The sequence below is a fragment of the Henckelia pumila genome, chromosome 4 (genome assembly GCF_033568475.1).
Source record: "Henckelia pumila isolate YLH828 chromosome 4, ASM3356847v2, whole genome shotgun sequence".
NCBI classification, from domain to species: Eukaryota; Viridiplantae; Streptophyta; class Magnoliopsida; order Lamiales; family Gesneriaceae; genus Henckelia; species Henckelia pumila.
In genome coordinates, this window is record NC_133123.1 from 28,358,050 (window position 1) to 28,377,151 (window position 19,102).

Sequence of the window (19,102 nt, forward strand, 5' to 3'; positions counted from 1 at the left end):
ACTTGCTCAATTTCGCATACAGCTGCTTATCTCGTAACGTCTGTAAAACAATCCTCAAATGCTGTGCATGCTCATCCTTGTCATGAGAATAGACAAGAATATCATCAATGAAGACGATGACAAATCTATCCAGATACTCTCGAAATATCTGATTCATCAGATTCATGAAGACTGCCGATGCATTCGTTAAACCGAATGGCATCACCAGAAATTCATAATGCCAGTATCTGGTCCTGAAAGCAGTCGTAGATATATCTGAGTCTCGTACCCGCATCTGATGGTATCCAGATCTCAGATCTATCTTAGAATAAACAGAAGTACCCTGTAGTTGATCGAACAGATCATCAATCCGTGGCAAAGGATACTTATTCTTGATGGTGACACGATTCAACTGCCTGTAATCAAAACATAATCGCATCGATCCATCTTTTTTCTTGACAAATAACACAGGTGCTCCCCACGGAGAAACACTCGGACGAATATATCCCTTATCAAGCAGATCCTGTAACTGCTGTTTCAATTCCCTCATCTCTGAAGGTGCCAGATGATAAGGTGCTCGGGATATAGGCGTAGTTCCTGGTACTAAATCAATATCAAATTCAACCTCTTGCACCGGAGGAAAACCAGGAATCTCATCAGGGAATACATCAGGAAACTCGCTGACAACCGGTAACTGATCAATACCCGTACTAGTCGTGGATATATCAACTGCATAGATGAGGTAGCCCTCCCCACCTGACTCCAAGACATGACATGCCTTCAGAGCCGAAACAAGTGGCATCGGAGGTCGCGCACCCTCACCATAAAAATACAAGCTATCACCCTCATACGGATGAAACTGTACCAGACGCTGATAACAATCCACAGTAGCGTGATACAAAGTCAGCATATCTATTCCCAAGATACAGTCAAAATCTGTCATCGCTAATATCATCAAATTAGCTATTAACACATTACCCTCAAACTTCAGAAGGCAACCAATCACTAGACGCTTATTTACTATCTCTTGCTCCAACGGAGTAGATACAACTAAATCCATATCTAATGATACATAAGGTAATCTATGTCTCTTAACAAAGCAACTAGAAATAAAGGAATGAGATGCTCCAGTATCAATTAATACAAGTGTAGGAATACCACATAACAGAAAGGTACCTGCCAACATGCGATCGCTTCCCTCTGTAGCCTACTCCTGAGACAGAGCAAACACCTGCCCTTGAGTCTGGGGACGATAACCAGAAGAACTCTGTGGTGCTGGCTGCTGACGTGGAACAATAGAAGCCTGAGATCCAACCTGTGATCCTGATCCACTAGCAGAACCCATGCGCTGAGGACAATCTCTCCGCAGATGTCCCTGCTGACCGCAAATATAACAAGCACCAGTAGCTCTCCGACATGAAGCTGCAGAATGCTTCCCTCCACAATGGCTACAAAATTCCTCCTTCTTCTTCTTCTTCCCAAAACGGAACATACCTCGTGAACCACGAGATCCAGATGAAGTAGTAGGAGAAGAAGAAGACGTAGGTCCAGATTGCACAACAGATTGAGCTCGAGGCTCAAAAGATCCACTAGGATGTCCTGGCATCATCAACTATGTCCGCCTGTTGCTAGTCTCCACAAGACGGCAACGGTTCACCAAAGTCTCAAAAGATACCGGGTCATCACAGACGACAACCTGTGAGTAGATATCTTGGTTCAAACCTTGTAGAAAGATATCATACTTAGACGCATCACTCTCATTAATATGAGGACTGAAAGGTAGCAGATCAAGAAATCGTTGCTGATATTGATCAATAGTCATTGATCCTTGCCTCAGAGTAAGCAACTCCATCGATCGTGCTTGGCGAACAGCCGGAGGAAAATACAATTTCTGGAACTCTCGACAGAAATCCCCCCAAGTCACCTGTCCTCTCTCAGTACGTGCCTAAGCAGCCTTGGCATCCCACCAAAAACGTGCTCGATCTTCTAGAACAAATTCTAGAACTTCCAATTCCTGATCCTCAGTGCAATCGAAAGCACGAAAAGTACTCTCGAGTTTAGACATCCAACTCCTCGCCTGTTCAGGATTCTCGCCTCCCACCAAAGATTTCGGTCCTACTTGCATGAACTTATTGATAGAGTAGCGACGTCTACCCTCATGATGATGATGTTGATCATCATGATGATGATGGCGATGATGATGATGACCACCTCCCTGGACAACACTACCGTGACTCTCGTTAGCCATATCCTGAAAAGAATTGCACATTAAAATCTCAAATGCGCAAGAATTACTCAAAACTAATTCTAAATCCCAAGTACTAATCCCAAAATCTAAGCATGCTCTGATACCAAAAATGTAGTGACCCTGCATGGTATCACCTACTAACTGGCAACTAATAGCATGCATTTAAACTTAATACAGCAAAATAACTTAACAGAGTAAAACATGCGGAAACAAAATCATAATTTACATATCAGCTTAGTAACATAATCCAGGCTTAAATTTGTAGTGATACAACCAAATCGAAACCTTAAACAGTAAACATTATACAGCTATATCGAATCCTGCTGTATAATAAAATCCTCAAGACTCCTGCTCCCTAGTCCTACCTTGAACTACCAGCTCCGTCCATCCTGCGACCTGCCCCATGGAATAGGGTGTCCAAGATAACAACTAGGACGTGAGCGCTAACGCCCAGTACATAGACATGAGTAAACATATGTATATAATGCATGCAACATGATGACTGGTACAGGGTCATCTGAAAAATCATGCTCAGAACCGGCGCCACATGAGTGCTGCCACCGCACGGATCAACCTCTGGGTGCAACCACACTCGTCCAGTACACCAGAGTAGACAGACATAAATGCCCCCGCCGTCGCGGTACTCTCAGTGACAGACTATCGAGTATAGAGCTGAGCGGCTCTATAGTCAGGTATAACAAGGTATAGGCTCAACGTGTATATGCACATGACATATGAATATAGAAAGCGGTAAATCATATATCATGCCATATAATAATGTCAAATAAATGCAACATATAAATATGTATACTCGCTGGCAATCTCAGTCAATGTGTACGTACCTCTAGGTTAGTTCAAGTATAGTAAGATCCTAGGTTCCAAGCCTATATTCAAAAGTTTACCGTATCACTACATAAATTCTATAAGCCTTAACTAAGCTAATAAGTACTCCCAAAACTTAAATAGATTCCCGGACCATACCTTCGTCCGTAATTAGCCCTTTGAAGTCGCTAGTCCCGGATGACTATAACCACACCTTGGTTATTCCAGAACCTCTATTATAACCGATAGGGCCCTCAAGTGTATATCTCACACTATATAACTGAAGAAAGAAACTCGGAAATTCGTATTTCAAAATGAAATCGAACGAGCCCTATTTATAGGCAAAATTCCCGGCCAGGATCGGAACTTCCGATTTCGAGATCGGAGCTTCTGATCCAGCTCATTGCATGCATGTGTGACACGTCGGGATCGGAACTTCTGATCGGGCAATCGGAGCTTCCGATCTGCTCTACGTTCAACACTTGTCAAAACTCGCGGCTAAGTCATCGAGCATTGCTGGCAGCTGGAGATCGGAACGTCCGTTCCAGGATCGGAGCTTCCGATCTCGGTGCTTCCGCTGAGCTTCCGAAGTGACTGGGATCGGAGCTTCCGATCTGGGTTCGGAGCTTTCGATCTGGCCCAAAGTCAAAAGCCCAAATTCTCTTCCGAAGTCCAATAACACTCCGAAATTGATTAATTACCAACCCTTAATCATGTTTAACATATTATTATCTTAAAATGAGTTCTGGGTTACTACATCAAAAGTTGCTTCTTTCTCTATTTGTGAACAGAGTTCTCGAATTTGATTAAGGGATTGTCCCTTATCCGATTTTCTTGGTTTTCCATCTTGTAGAATTCTTATTGAATCCTCCAAGTATTTTCTTTTGCCATGAACTCTATTCCCTTTTCAAGGAGTTTCCATGTTTTATGATCCTCCAGGAACTCTAGACCAAGAATGAGCTGATCCACTTCTTTTCCTGGAATTCCCCATATTTGAACTTCCAATTCTCCAATATTTATCACTCCTTGGTAAGTTCTTTTTTCCTGTTGTTCCAAATAGTAAATCGAGTTACAAGGGAACTGGTTCCGATGACTTGTAATTTCGAATACTATTTTCACTTCTTTCCATCCTTCTGGAGATCTAAGTTTTCCTATTATAGAAAACTCTTTTTCTTCTGGTGGAATTTTTGAATAGGAGATTTGTCCCATCTCCTACTTGTCATTCGGTTTCCTTGGAAAGATAACCTTCGGGGTTCTATTTTAAGGTCTCTATATAGAACTGGCATGTCTTGAATTTGGATGTCTGTTTTCTGAATTAAAGGAAACTCGGTTCTTTCTGGGTATATTGCTTGAGCAACTTTCCCAAAGATCTCTGGAATTTCAATGAACTCATTTCTAATAAATAATTCAGAATGATGAGTATTAGAAAGAGCATATGAAATTTGATATGTAATAGAATATGGTCTATTACCTTCTTTCATTAGTCTTTTTTCCTTGAAGTTTTGATGCAACGTCAAGGCTCGACTAAAGTCTCTGTCAGCTAAATTGTAGGTTATTCTTGGATAAATAACTCCTACAATTTTTCATGCACAAAGATTTCCTGAGATAGTACCCAGTACAGCATCTTGAATATTCCCCATTCTTTTATCACATACTACGATATCTATGGGTGAATCTATTCCTTCCTTAAAAGTTGCCTTAATCATTATTTGGATTGCTCCAATATGAATCCAAGGCATCGTCCTTGCTACCTCACTTTTCAGCTTTTGCAATTCCTCTCTTATTTCTTCAAAAGGAAATAACTGCATCTCTATTTGATTACTTGTTAACTCCATAGGGATTGTCATTTCCCTTCTGGATACTTTGTAAATCAAATGATGTCTTCCTTGTCTAAGTCCTAAGTTGCCTAAGACTCTTTCTACTTGTCCTGCCGAAAATCCTTGGTACTTCTGTAACGTTGGATTTTCTCTCATAATCCTTTGGACCATATTATGAGATATAGTTTTTTGACTAAAGAACCCAGCCAAACTCTCATTTGTTTTATGTCGAAACACCTCTTCTTTATTTTGATTCTGATTCTGATTCATCATCAGATTCTTCTTGGCTAAACAACATCTCTTATTCGTATATGCTTTCATCTGAGGGGATATCCTCAAATTGATATACTTGGACTAGATCTTGAAAGAAGATCGCATCATCCATATCCGGCGTTGCTTCAAAGAGTTTAACTCTTTTTTTCTCGTTTTCTGGACAGTTTGTAGATATATGTCCTCTAGCTCCTTATGTCCAGCAGTTGCAATCTTTGAAACTTTCACTTGCTCTTGTATGAGTTCTTCTGAAATTTCTTCTAGATGGTGTTCTTCCCCTGCTTTGTGATGAGCCTGTTGCTGAGGATGTTCTTGTAGGTTCACTTCTTCTACCCGATCTATAGGATCTAGCCTTTTGTTTGGACCAAAATATTCTTGGTTTCCAAGAACTTTTTATTCTTTTATTATAGGGATTATTTCTGAATTTCTTCCTTTTAAATCCTTGTGATCTGTTTTCAATGATCGTTGGAAGATCATTTTATTTACAACATAAAGGTGTACGTTTATCTATACCCCTTATTTTCTTGTAGTTCTTTTGTAATGCTGCTATGTGGCACCATTATGCCAATTTTCCTTTCAAAAAGGAGGCGCGTCTTGCCAATGTATCAAGATTACCTGGAACGTATTCTTTAATCGCATTTCTCTCAAGGGACTTGGCATTTTTGCGAAAAATAGCTGAATAGCTACATTTTCCTTGACTCCCGAATTTCATCTGTATTTAGTGAATAACATAATGTATTCATCAACTAAACAGATATCATGTAACTCGAGGCTATACAGAGGTTGAGTATATCTTCTCTTTTTCTCTGTATCTTGATTATTGAAATAGTCTACCCCTATGAATTGTGCTTTAAATAGGGTGGCCATTCTTCCTCCAATCTCGCTGAGGGATTCTCCTGCTAAGATTGATTCCTTAGTTTCTGGCATAGTCATCTCCCATGCGATCTTAACAGATCCCATTAGACTTATTTTTAGAAGTTTAATGAATCCTTCTTTATTGAGATCTAATGTCCCTGCTGCTATTCCCATAGCTGGCATCCAATCATCTATAAGATCTTCTCTGTTTTTTAAGTTCAAAACATCAAGGTTTAACATAACCCCATAAGGATGTATCGGGTCTAAAACAGTCTTTCCATAAGGAGTTTGATGTAGTGGTATCTTACTCTGCTGGATGTGAATTTTCTCCAACATGAAACTCACTATGTGGTTCTTCTGTTTTAACCACATATCTTGGGGGATTCCCTATGGGTTGTTCATCCTCAGGGGAATTCATTTTTAGATATACTACCTTGAGATTCGCAAAAAAATCCACAAGATCTTGTTGATCCTCGAGATTTAATCTTTCTAAAGTAGTCATCAGATAGTGTTTTTCTCTGATACTGTTTTTATAAGATTAATCATCATTTTATCATCAGTTAAAAGTTTTTGAACCATTTTGGTTTTACCTTTTTGATGTAACAAAGGTTCGGTACCAAACAAGAGTGGTAACCTTTCTCCTGTATTTACTTTTCTAGAACCAGAAGTTTGTTCTAGATTTGTGATTTTAGTTTGAAGATCCTTTAAAGTTACAAGAATTTCTTCTTGTTTCTTAAGGATTCCTTCAATCTGCCGAGGTATTTCATACAGCTGGTTGCTGTAATATTGTACCGTCTTTTGAATTTCTCTAAGATCTCCGGAGAGTTTAGAGAAATCTGGGGTAATCTCTAAAAATTGAGAGTTAGAAATCATCTTTCTTTATCTCTTCAAAATTGAGAGCATAAATCACAACCTGTCGTAAGTAATCTATTGTGAACAGATTAACTTGTTTATAGGATTTCATATAAATAAAATCCTCTTGATTCAAACCTTCGTTTGAAGTCATTTTTTGTAAAAATCTTCTCCTCAACAAAGAAAAGTATGAATTAACGAATAATATAAAGTCTGAATAATAAACCTAAAGCTCTGATATCATATTTGCGGATAATTCAAGTACCATAATTGAGCACAAACATTGCATAAATGAAGTACATAAATGCATAAATTGGGTACAAAAATTAAACATTAGATTTGACCAAGTTTGGTGGTCCTAGAAAGTTTTAAGAAAGAATTTTTATTGTAGGGATTTATAAAAAAGTTAGGTTTGGGTTTAGGTATTTATTCACAATTCACTCTTATAATATATATATATATATATATATATATATATATATATATATAATTAATTCTAAACTAAAATTGGACGAAAATTATCGAAATTTGGATTTGAATCACCAATTAATTTACATTTCCTAGAAGGATACATAATGAATCGATTAAATTTGTTTCTAAAACAGTATAAACCAAATTGTAATACTATAAACCCATACCATGCCACAATAGAACGGTTTGATTTTAGACATTTCTAAAATCATAAACCAAATCATAATAACATAAAAAGTGAAGTAGACCGATCGTTCTCAAAGAAAAAAAAAGATGAATCATATCTCATTCAAGTGTAAAAATTACTTGGTTCTTCCCTCAATATGGTACAAGGAATCCAAACGAACAAATAATCATAATGGTAATACATGGGGAAAAAAAAACATCGATTCGTTCGCGCGTCGACGAACTCGTTGCTGATAGATTTATGTAGATCATGATGTTGTTTTGGATGGACTGATCACGAACTCTTGGAATCAGAAACCAAATGCTGCCTGAACATGGCAATAAAGTTCTCAACTCTCTGGTTCAATTCCTCCTTGCTTAACTCGAACTGAGCTTCTTCTTGCAATCTCCCATCTTCATCACATTTGATCTTTGTCTCGTTTTCAACACACTGTATAACGTTAGCCGAAACGTGAGGCTGCCACAGTGGCATTTTCTTCTTCTTATCCAGCTCCGGATCAGCATTGCCATCTTGTGTATCGGTATCGCGGTTCGAACACCAGGTCTGGGACTTGGAAGTGAAGAGGATGGCCAAGAGCAAGAGGTTCAACACGAGGAACGCCCACACTCGCCAATGCGCGAAGAGGGACACGACAGTGGCACGTTCGATGCAGGCCATTAGCACGGCTGTTCCCGCCGCGAACCAGACCGCTTTTATCTGGTCATCTCGTTTATAAGCCTCCCCTGTCATTTGATAAAACTCACGCAAATTTTCTTAACTGGAAGATCCAAGAAAAAAAACAATGGTGTTTTCAATAAGTTTAGCTACCATGCTTGGAGTGTAGGAAAGTTTTGGCCTTTTATAGATGAGTTGTTCCAGTGATTTTGGGCTATTTTCTTGGTGCTTGGTTAGTGGGGGCAAAATGAAAACTGGTTCGCAGGCTTTGTAATGATAAGTTGACATGTCCTTGGCGAGGGACAAGAAAACATATATTCTCGCCATGCACTGCAGCAGAATCAGTGGAATAAGCTAATCATCAACTACTCCAACTTTGCGTTTTCAAGTTCAATAATATATATTGTTTTTTCAGTTGAGAGGGAGGAGGTTGTTAATTTGTTGTAATTGACTTTCGAATCTAAGACTTCGTCACAAATTTGGGACATTAGTGTCAGATACGATACAAGTCATTGACGAGTCCATTAATTTTGTTACTATATATATAGACACACACACACTTGAAGACTTGTAATAATAACTAATTAATGAACTTAAATCTCACTATTTTTAAGATGATGATGGCAAATTTGTAGAGGGAGAGAAGGCCGAAAAAGGGACCATAGAGTGGGGTTTGGTGGTATTATAACGCATGCTTTTTTACTTGAGAAATTGAAAGCTGACTTAACAGAGAAATGTTTGGGGGTCGACACCTGAATGCACGCCTATGTTATGCTAGTGTTTAATATCAATATCACATCCTGAGCCCCACAAGGAATAAAGTAAAACATATTTTTTTTCCTTTGACAAGTATATTTTAGAAATTTTACATTACTTTTCTAAAAACAATAAATTTTAATTCTCCGAATTCATGAACCGAGCTCATCTAAAACCAATAATCCAAATCTGGGACCTAATCTGAAATTCGAGACTCGGTTGTAACAACGTTTCCTACATATTTTTTTAAAAAAAGAGAGATTCTTAGGTATGCGGCTGCATATTTCACGGAACGATTTACGTATGAATTTGTGGGGGGCTAACTTGGCATAATGTCTTGTAGTGCATTACGTTTACATTGTCTTGTAGATTCCACACAGTAAGAAAGCCTTCCCACAGAAAAGGCAAGTACCTCTCACTTGGCAACAACTATTTTTTAAAAAATATATTAATATAATGTGAAATGGTATGATTTATTTTGCTATGTCTCTCCGAATATGAAACAAGTTAGGAACTTTCTTTTCTATTTTTTTTCCTTTTTTTATTAAATTTTTTTTTTTTGGGGAATTCCCAGCACTTAATAGCCTAATGCCTAGTAGCTGTTGTCCAATTTTTCATTTATGTGTGTACCTTTCTCTGTGATCATGTGGTCATATGAAAGGTATAGGAGAATAAAAACTGCCCAAATTTCTGAAAATCGGTGACTGTATCTTTAGAAGATTTAGTTTTCTGATACTTTTAAGACAGATCGAAAATGTTGATCAAACATAACTTAGCACATTTTGGAGGACGAGAATTATTCAGAAATACCATCTCTTTTTTTAACTAAGAAAAAAAGGGTGGCTTCACAGCTAACTAGATACAACTTCGAAAGGTGTCATGGCCCTCTTTTCCACCACTACATCTCAAACAAGTTTTAACTTACAGTTTATGCTACCGCAAATAAGAGCGCATATTTTACATGCATGTTTCCACAACAAAACAATTTAATAAATATCACGGCAAAATTGCTAATAGCATGCCAGAAAGATACAAGAATGACCAACTATGAGAATTCATAAATAGGAATATCGGGCAATTTCTTACAGTTCTTCAGGTAATATATGAAACACCGGTCTTGTTCTTCGAGTGGCTTAACCATTGCAAGTCTCTGCAGAGCAAGTTAACTGCTACCACCTCTTCCAGACAAAGAAATAAGCTGTAGAGAAGCAAGTTTACATGAGATCTTGATTATCAAGCAAAGGGCTTTGCATGCACCACGTTGTTGATCTTACATCAATTTCCAACACAAACATAAATATATCATTCATCTGGTCGGGAAACACTTGTGGTGCACCGTAGCAGTCACCAAGACTGCTTTTGGTTGAGACTAAAGATATGTCGGACAAATAATTGCATATTAAATGCAAATTAGTTCAATTTCTAATGCTATCATCACTTTTACAATCATCTTGACTCGAGATATAGTTTCAAAATATAACCACCCCCCCCCCCCCAATTATATATCGTTAATCAACAGTGAAGCGTTCAACTAAATAAGTATCATGATTCAATCATAGGGTAAAGACCATTCAACCTGATGAGCAACCTGCGCCAGTCCTATGCAATCCATGGATGATTTAGTCAACAGCTTTGAGGTTTGAAAGCCTGAAATACCATTTTGTTTCACTCCAAAGCTCTTTCGCGAAGGGCTCTCTGCAGGAGAAGATTTGCTCTCAGGGTAAATCATGGAGTCTTTTCTTTTCCTACTGAATGTATATTTGAAGACCCTTTCACGGTCATCACAGGAAATATTAGATGCTTCAGTTGCAATGGCACAATTCACATCACAATCGAATTTCGATGCATTATCCAACCCAAACATGGGATCATGCTCATCCTGTTTTACCAGAACGTCTATCAATTCTATGCCCATATCTGGTGGATTCTCATTATGCCTGAGTTCAACATCTTGGTTTTCTTCTACACAATTAAGATTCTTTCCAATTTGAGTTTTGTCATCTGTTTTCAACTTATAGCCAGATTCAACACCGTGTCTGACTTTCTTACTCTTGCAGCATGACAGAGATGAAATGGCCAGACGAGCTTTCTTAAACTGATGAGAGCAAGCACTCATAACTTCATCCCAATGCTTGAGTTTTCTTTTTCTTATACTTCTACGAACAACAGAGACATTTTCACTTTTTCCATGTGGAACATTTTCCACCGACACAGAAGCACTCCCAACAATATTCATACTCTCAACATTGGTTGAATTCTCAAAAGGATCTAACTTCTCTCCAAGAGCCTCACTATCTATGTTTTCAGTCGTGTGAACTGCCTGAGTACATTCATTCCGGAACATATCAAGCTCTTTTATGGGTGTCAAATTCTGGTGGCTGTCGACTGAATAAATGTGGCATTCAGAATTCACACCTGGGCTTTGGTTGTCTAAACCAAAGTGCTTGCCGTCAACAGTGAGAAGTTCTGGCCCAGACGCTGGCGGTTCTGTGAAGTTCTCATAACCACTTGTGTTATCCTTGGCAGCCGTATAACTCACTTTACCATTTTCATTTTGTCTCAAAGAAATCACAGGCCTGTGCTTTGCCTGATCCAGTTGCTCCTGAGCCTCATTCAGTTCGGCTCTAAGCTCTAAGATGATCCCTTCAGCTTCATCTAGCTGACATTCAAGCTCGTCAACTTTTCTTTGTTGATTGATGAACGTGACCTCTGCTTCTTTTGTCTGTAACCATTCATTTGATAACTATTTCAATACCAAACATTTATTCATTATCTTCAAGTAAAACTATCACAGCCAAACATGACATTTTTAGATCATACCCAACCATAACAATGCATTCTTGATCCTCATCGTATAATCTCATACCAGAATTCAGTCATAGCATTGGACGCAAAGAAAAAAAAAACAAGAAAGAAAGAAAGCAAATCAATTGTTCAATCAAACTAATTCCCGAAAAATAAACAAGAAAAAGTTAATCGATGAAAACAATAATTCATTGCTCATTTTCCACAAACAAATCTAGTTCAAGTAGCGATTAGTCGATAACTAAAGCAATCACAAGTAAAGTTTTAACTTTTCCAACTTACCTTCCTATCGATCATCTGTTTTAAACGAAGTAGCATTCGAGCAGCTTCTTCTTTTGTGGAAATCAAGTCCTGTTCTAATCTCCGAGATTTTAGCTCCGACGCCATCACTCGCGACGCCGCCTCTTTGGCTGTGTTCAGAATCATCTCCGCATATGCCCTCTTCAATGCGTCCATTTTCTGCACCAAACCCAAAAAAAAAAAACACAATAAAAACGATTATGACCTCAACACAATGTATCAGCTCGGAAATCCACCGCCGAGATATTACCTCTGTCTCCGTCTCCGTCTCCGTCTCCGCCATGGCTCGAATTCCGTGATTTTCCGACGGGAAGAGGTGCAAGATTTTTTGTACCGAGACTTTATGTTTTAGTTAATTTGACAGGGCACAAACAGTCAAAACAGAGGTGAAGTACGACGTCGTATCGGATGAAGCGGCGTCGTTGCTACGTTGATTAAGCGCGAAGAATTTAGCTGGAACTTGGGCGGGCGCGGGCCAGTGTAATTTAGATTTTGAATTCTTTTTTTATTTTTAGATGGGCTTCACTGGGCCTGGATCCTCTGGAAAATAGGCCCAGATTAGTTTTGTTGTGTACGGAGATTCATCATCTTGGCCCACGCCTCCAAAACCTGATGTCTGACTTTCTCGTTATGATTGATTTACACTTCACTAGTTTTGACATTAAAAAAAAAAAAAAAAAATCAATACGTGGACTTACAATATATAAGTGATAAAAAAAGTGATATATATATATATATATATGTTGAAAAATATATTATTATTATTATGTTGAATATTGAATATTGAATGTTGAATGTTGAATATTGAGTTGTAAAATGTGGATAATTAGTGTGTGATGATGTATTAATTTTTGGACTAATCTCAAATGTGGATCTATAAATAGGTCTTCATTTGTGATGAAAAATACAATTGAGTTGAGAGAAAAATATTATAAAATGTAGAGTTTGATATATTTTGAGTTTTGGAGTTTTTACTTTTTACCATAAATTTTTACTTTTTCACAACACGTTATCAGCACGATCGCTCGAAGGTTCTCTATAATTTCCGACGCTCCAAAATACAAGAAGAAGTCAAAAATATTCAACAAGTAAGAATTTTTATTTTACTGTTTATATATTTTTATTGTGTATATATTAATATATAATTTCATGTTATTATCAGAAATGAAAAAAACATTTAGTTTTTTAAAAACTTGTTATAAATCCTGGGAGGATGTTAAGACGACATCCCACACTTCCAGTAAGGGATACGACAAGTAAAAAAGCCTCTAAGGTTTTTAAACAATAACGTGATCTGATATATATTTATTATGTATATATACTAACTATATTAATATATAATTTCATGTTATTATATAAGAGGTTGTCTAGGACACTGAACTCATAATAACGTGATATGATGTATATTTTATTGCGTATATTTAATTATGATTATCATTATATGCATCACATGATTATCACGAATTTTTATTCAACACATACTCGATTTTTTTTTACCCCAACGGTAACAAACGGCTAGTTTTTGCCCTATAAATATGTTCACTCAAACTCATTTTCAATCACACCAAATTCACTCTTTCTCTCAAAATAATTTCTCCTCGATTGTTCGAAGATGAAGATGATGGCATTTCTAAGACTATTTTTCATAACGATTATGATCATCATGCTCACGAGTTTTGTACTCACCAGCTATTTTCCACCACATACTTTTTCCCTATTTGTACACGTACTTGTAATCTTCGTTCTTCCATTATTTTGTATTGTCATATTAATGGAAATTAACTTATAAAATGCATTGTTATTTTTCTAGTACCATCATTCAAATTTGGCAAAGATTGAATTTGTTGCGCTCGATATCACTGGAAAGAATTATATGTCATGGACTCTCGATGTAGAGATGCATCTTGAGTCATTGGGTCTAAGTGATACCATCAAAGAAATTAATATATCAACCTCACAAGATAAAACAAAGGCAATGATTTTTTTATGCCGACATCTTGATGAAGGGTTGAAATATGAGTATCTCACAGAAAAAGACCCAATGATTTTATGGAAAGGGTTGAAAGAAAGATTTGAGCATATAAGGGAAGTGATACTTCCGACCGCCCGTGATGAATGGAATACGTTGAGATTCCAAGACTTTAAAAAAGTCAGTGATTATAATTCTGCGATGTATCGAATAGTCTCGCAATTAAAATTCTGTGGACTTGAAGTCACGGAGATGGAAATGCTTGAGAAAACATTTTCCACTTTTCACACATCAAATATAACTCTACAGCAACAGTATAGAGTGCGTGATTTTACGAGATATTCTAAACTCATTGCATGTCTTCTTGTGGCGGAAAAGAACAACGAATTGCTAATAAGAAATCATCAATCCCGATCCACTGGATCAACGGCATTTCCTGAAGCAAATGTCGTAATGAAAAATGAAAACCAAAATCAAAGGCATAGACCAGATTTTGGTCGTGGACGAGGTCGAGGAAGTGGGACGTAAAAATTATCACGATCGTGGTCGTGGCCGTGGATATGAAAATAATCGAGATAGTTATTTCAATAACTTATCTCAAAAGAACGTCACGAACCACCCACCAAAAAGGCAGCATTAAAATACGAGTGAAAATGAAAATCCCTCAAAAAGATCTGAGAGTGTTTGTTATAGATGTGGCACTCCAGGGCATTGATCACATATTTGTCGAACCCCTGAGCACCTATGTAAGCTCTATAAAGAATCGACAAAGGGAAAAGGAAAAGAGACCAATTTTGTTGAAGATAGTGACCATTTAATTGGTTCAACTAGTTTCAATGCTGCAGATTTTTTGAATGATTTCGAAGACATTGATTAAAAGATTGGTGGGACTAGATTGTAACAAATTTGTATTTTTCATGCATTCTTGTATTATAAAGCATGTTATATTTTGCATTTGTATTGTACTTAATTTTTTTTATTGCATTTTTGTGAAGTTTGATATGGAAAATGCTATGAGCAAACATGGAAATCAGAAATATATGTGTCTTATCACATATAAATCAGGAAAAAAATATGTGGTTGAAAAATTATCAATGCTTCCTACTGGATTGTATTATACACATATAAGTCCAATCGAATCAAATATGATGGTTAATAGTTCTTCAATATTAACAAATTGACATGATCGATTGGAACATCCTGGTTCAATAATGATGCGAAGAATTATTGAAAATACGCATGGTAATCCATTTAAAGACGAGAAGATCTTTCAGAATAATAAGTTTCAATGTAAAGCATGTTCTCTTGGAAAACTTATTATAAGACCATCGCCAGCTAAAATCCAAACAGAATCACCCATATTTCTTGAACGCATTCAGGGTGATATTTGTGGGCCAATTCATCCACCATGTGGACCATTTTAATATTTTATGGTATTGATCGATGTCTCTAACAGATGGTCACATGTATGCTTATTGTCAACTCGAAATGTGGTATTTTCAAGATTAATGGCTCAAATAATAAAATTGCGGAATCAATTTCCCGATTATACAATCACGAAAATAAGACTTGATAATGCTGGAGAATTTACTTCCCAAACTTTCAATGACTATTGTATGTCAATGAGAATTACTGTTGAACATCATGTTGTTCATGTTCATACACAGAATGGATTAGCTGAATCATTGATTAAACGTCTACAACTGATTGCTAGACCAATGATTATGAGAACAAAAATCCCTATTTCTATATGGGGACATGCAATTTTACATGTTGCGGCATTAATTCGCATCAAACCAAGTGCATATCATAAATTCTCCCCATTGCAGCTTACATTTGGTAAAGAACCAAATATTTCTCATCTGAGAATTTTTGGATGTATGGTCTATGTGCCTATTACACCACCTCAACGATCAAAAATGGGTCCTCAAAGAAAAATCGGTATTTATATCGGTTATGATAGTCCATCAATCATTCGATATCTTGAGCCTTAGACAGGCGATGTGTTTACAGCACGCTTTGTTGATTGTCATTTTAATGAAGAAATCTTCCCAGTGTTATGGGAAGAAAAGAAACACATCGAAAAAGAAATCACATGGTATGTACCATCATTGTTACATTTGGATCCAAGGACCAAACAATTTGAGAAAGATGTACAACAAATTGTGCACTTGCAAAAAATTGCAAATCAAATGCCAGATGCATTTGCAGACACAAAAAGGGTAACAAAATCATATATACATGCTGTAAATGCCCCTACTCGAATTGAAATTCCAAAGAAACAAATTGAAGACACTCATGATGTCATAAAACACTTAAAGCGTGGAAGGCCAGTCGGTTCCAAGGATAAAAATCCTCGAAAAAGAAAAGGCATAGAGAAGCACGATGATCATAAAAAAGAAAATGGTGTTCCAGAAGAAACACCTGATGATGAAAATGTAATGTCAGAACCACAAACTGACGAGAATCGTGAAATCTCTATCAATTATATTAATACTGGAAAAATATGGAACCGAAAAGACATAGAAGATATTGATGAGATATTTTCTTATAATGTGGCTTGTGACATCATAAATGAAAATGAGGATCATGAACCAAAATCTTTTGGTGAATGTAAAACTCATCATGATTGGGCCAAATGGAAAGATGTCATCCAGGTTGAATTGGATTCGCTGAATAAACGTAATGTTTTTGGACCTATAGTCCTCACACCTGAAGGTGTAAAACCTGTTGGATACAAATGAGTTTTTATTCGAAAGCGAAATGAGAAAAATGAAATAGTCAAATATAAAGCTAGACTTGTTGCACAAGGTTTTTCTCAAAGGTCTGGAATTGATTATGAAGAAACGTATTCTCCTGTTATGGATGCAATTACGTTTCGATATTTAATTAGTTTGGCAGTGTCTGAAAATTTGAAAATATGTCTTATGGATGTTGTTACAGCTTACTTATACGGATCACTTGATAGTGATATATACATGAAAATCCCTGAAGGATTTAAGATGCCTGAAGCACAAAGTTCCAAACTCAGAGAATTTTATTCTGTAAAATTGCAAAGATCATTATATGGGTTAAAGCAATCCAGGCGAATATGGTATAATCGGCTAAGTGAGCACTTGATGAAAAAGGGATATGTAAATGATCCAATATGCCCTTGTGTTTTCATCAAGAAAACAACATCCGGATGTGTAATTATTGCTGTATTTGTTGATGATTTAAACATCATTGGAACAAATAAAGTAATTCAAGAAGTTATGATGTACTTGAAGGAAGAATTCGAAATGAAAGATCTTGGAAAAATCAAGTATTGTCTGGATTTGCAAATCGAACAAAAAGAATGTGGAATTTTTGTTCACCAGGCAAATTATACAGAAAAGATCCTTAAACGTTTTAATATGGATAAATCAAATCCATTAAGTATTCCAATGGTTGTAAGATCATTAAACATAGAAAAGGATCTATTCCGTCCATGTGAAGATGATGAAGTTATTATTAGTCCAGAAGTACCATATCTAAGTGCCATTGGTGCCCTTATGTATCTTGCAAATTGCACTAGACCTGATATATCTTTTGCTAGAAATTTATTGGCAAGATTCAGTTCATATCCAACAAAGAGGCACTGGAACGAAATTAAACATATATTCCGTTATCTACGAGGAACGACAGATTTGGGACTTTTGTACTCAAAAGACACCAATCAAAGTATCATTGGTTATGCTGATGCTGGATATTTATCTGATCCACATAAGACACGCTTCCAAACCGGATATGTATTTACTCGTGGAGGCACCGCAATTTTTTGGCGTTCACAGAAACAAACACTCGTAACAACTTCATCAAATCACGCCGAGATTATTGCATTACATGAAGCAAGTCGTGAATGTGTATGGTTAAAGTCAATGACCAAACATATTCAAATATCGTGTGGATTGACAGTAGACAAGAAGCCTGTGACACTATATGAAGATAATGCTGCATGTATTGCTCAAATGAAAGAAGGATACATCAAAAGTGACAGAACCAAACATATCCCCCCAAAATTCTTTGTTTACACTCAAGAGCTTGAGAAGAATAAAGATATTGATATCTGTTACATTCAATCAAGTGAGAACTCATCAGATCTCTTCACAAAGGCACTTCCCACGACGATATTCAGAAAGCATATATACAACATTGGGATGCGCAATCTACGAAATATGTGAAAAATCACTCATGCTAACACGAGGAGGAGTTTACATGGCTGCACTATTTTTTTTCTTACTATGGTTTTTATCCCACTGGGTTTTTCCTAGTAAGGTTTTTAACGAGGCGGTATAAAACACGTAATGAAGATAGTCGTCGTATCACGATCATCATCACAAGGGGGAGTGTTGAAAAATATATTATTATTATTATTATTATTATTATTATGTTGAATATTGAATATTGAATGTTGAATGTTGAATATTGAGTTGTAAAATGTGGAAAATTAGTGTGTGATGATGTAGATGATGATGTATTAATTTTTGGACTAATCTCAAATGTGGATCTATAAATAGGTCTTCATTTGTGATGAAAAATACAATTGAGTTGAGAGAAAAATATTAAAAAGTGTAGAGTTTGATATATTTTGAGTTTTGAAGTTTTTACTTTTTACCATAAATTTTTATTTTTTTCACAACTATATATATATATATTATATTGTAGCATGATTAATTATATGATGTTTGACATACACTTTGAGCAATCAGTGATATTTATGTGAGAACTTGTCATTTTATTAAATGTTAATTGTGCAACTTCCATTTTTTAAATTGTATAATAGACAAAATGTCACTCTTTGATTGATCTTTCTAACAATACAATTATGGGTAGGATCCTGTGGCAATCTCACATATTTTTACATAGAGTGAAACATAATATTTTAACATAAAAATAATATTTTTATTATTGGTCAAATTTAATAAAAAAAATTATATCACAAAATTAATCCGTACAACCATCATACAAAAATTGTTGGATACAATTATTACACACCAATATATCTTATCAACTACACGAATCAAACAATGGTTGATTGATTGGAAATATGATAGTTGACGAATTCAAAATATGCAATATTGGTTTAACCACAAGAA

At 36.3% G+C, this 19,102-nt stretch overlaps 2 protein-coding genes across 3 annotated transcripts; both read right to left on the bottom strand.

The window, feature by feature from the left end:
- Positions 1-7,774: 7,774 nt before the first annotated feature.
- On the bottom strand, positions 7,775-8,230 carry LOC140860736 (uncharacterized). Its single transcript, XM_073263742.1, has one exon. The coding sequence runs from the start codon at positions 8,228-8,230 to the stop codon at positions 7,775-7,777; it is 456 nt and encodes a 151-aa protein (XP_073119843.1).
- Positions 8,231-8,469: 239 nt separating this feature from the next.
- LOC140864677 (uncharacterized) lies at positions 8,470-12,417 on the bottom strand. 2 transcript variants are annotated; one of them, XR_012144315.1, is made up of 5 exons: positions 12,267-12,417; positions 11,999-12,175; positions 10,488-11,633; positions 9,998-10,109; positions 8,470-8,485 (listed from the first exon to the last, which is right to left on the bottom strand). XR_012144315.1 is itself a non-coding variant. In XM_073268976.1 (4 exons), the coding sequence occupies exons 1-4, from the start codon at positions 12,297-12,299 to the stop codon at positions 10,074-10,076; spliced, it is 1,392 nt and encodes a 463-aa protein (XP_073125077.1). In that variant the 5' UTR covers positions 12,300-12,417; the 3' UTR covers positions 8,530-10,073. The 2 variants fall into 2 exon arrangements, 1 of the variants encoding a protein (XP_073125077.1); XM_073268976.1 differs by lacking the exon at positions 8,470-8,485 and having other exon boundaries at positions 8,530-10,109.
- Between the last annotated feature and the right edge of the window lie 6,685 nt (positions 12,418-19,102).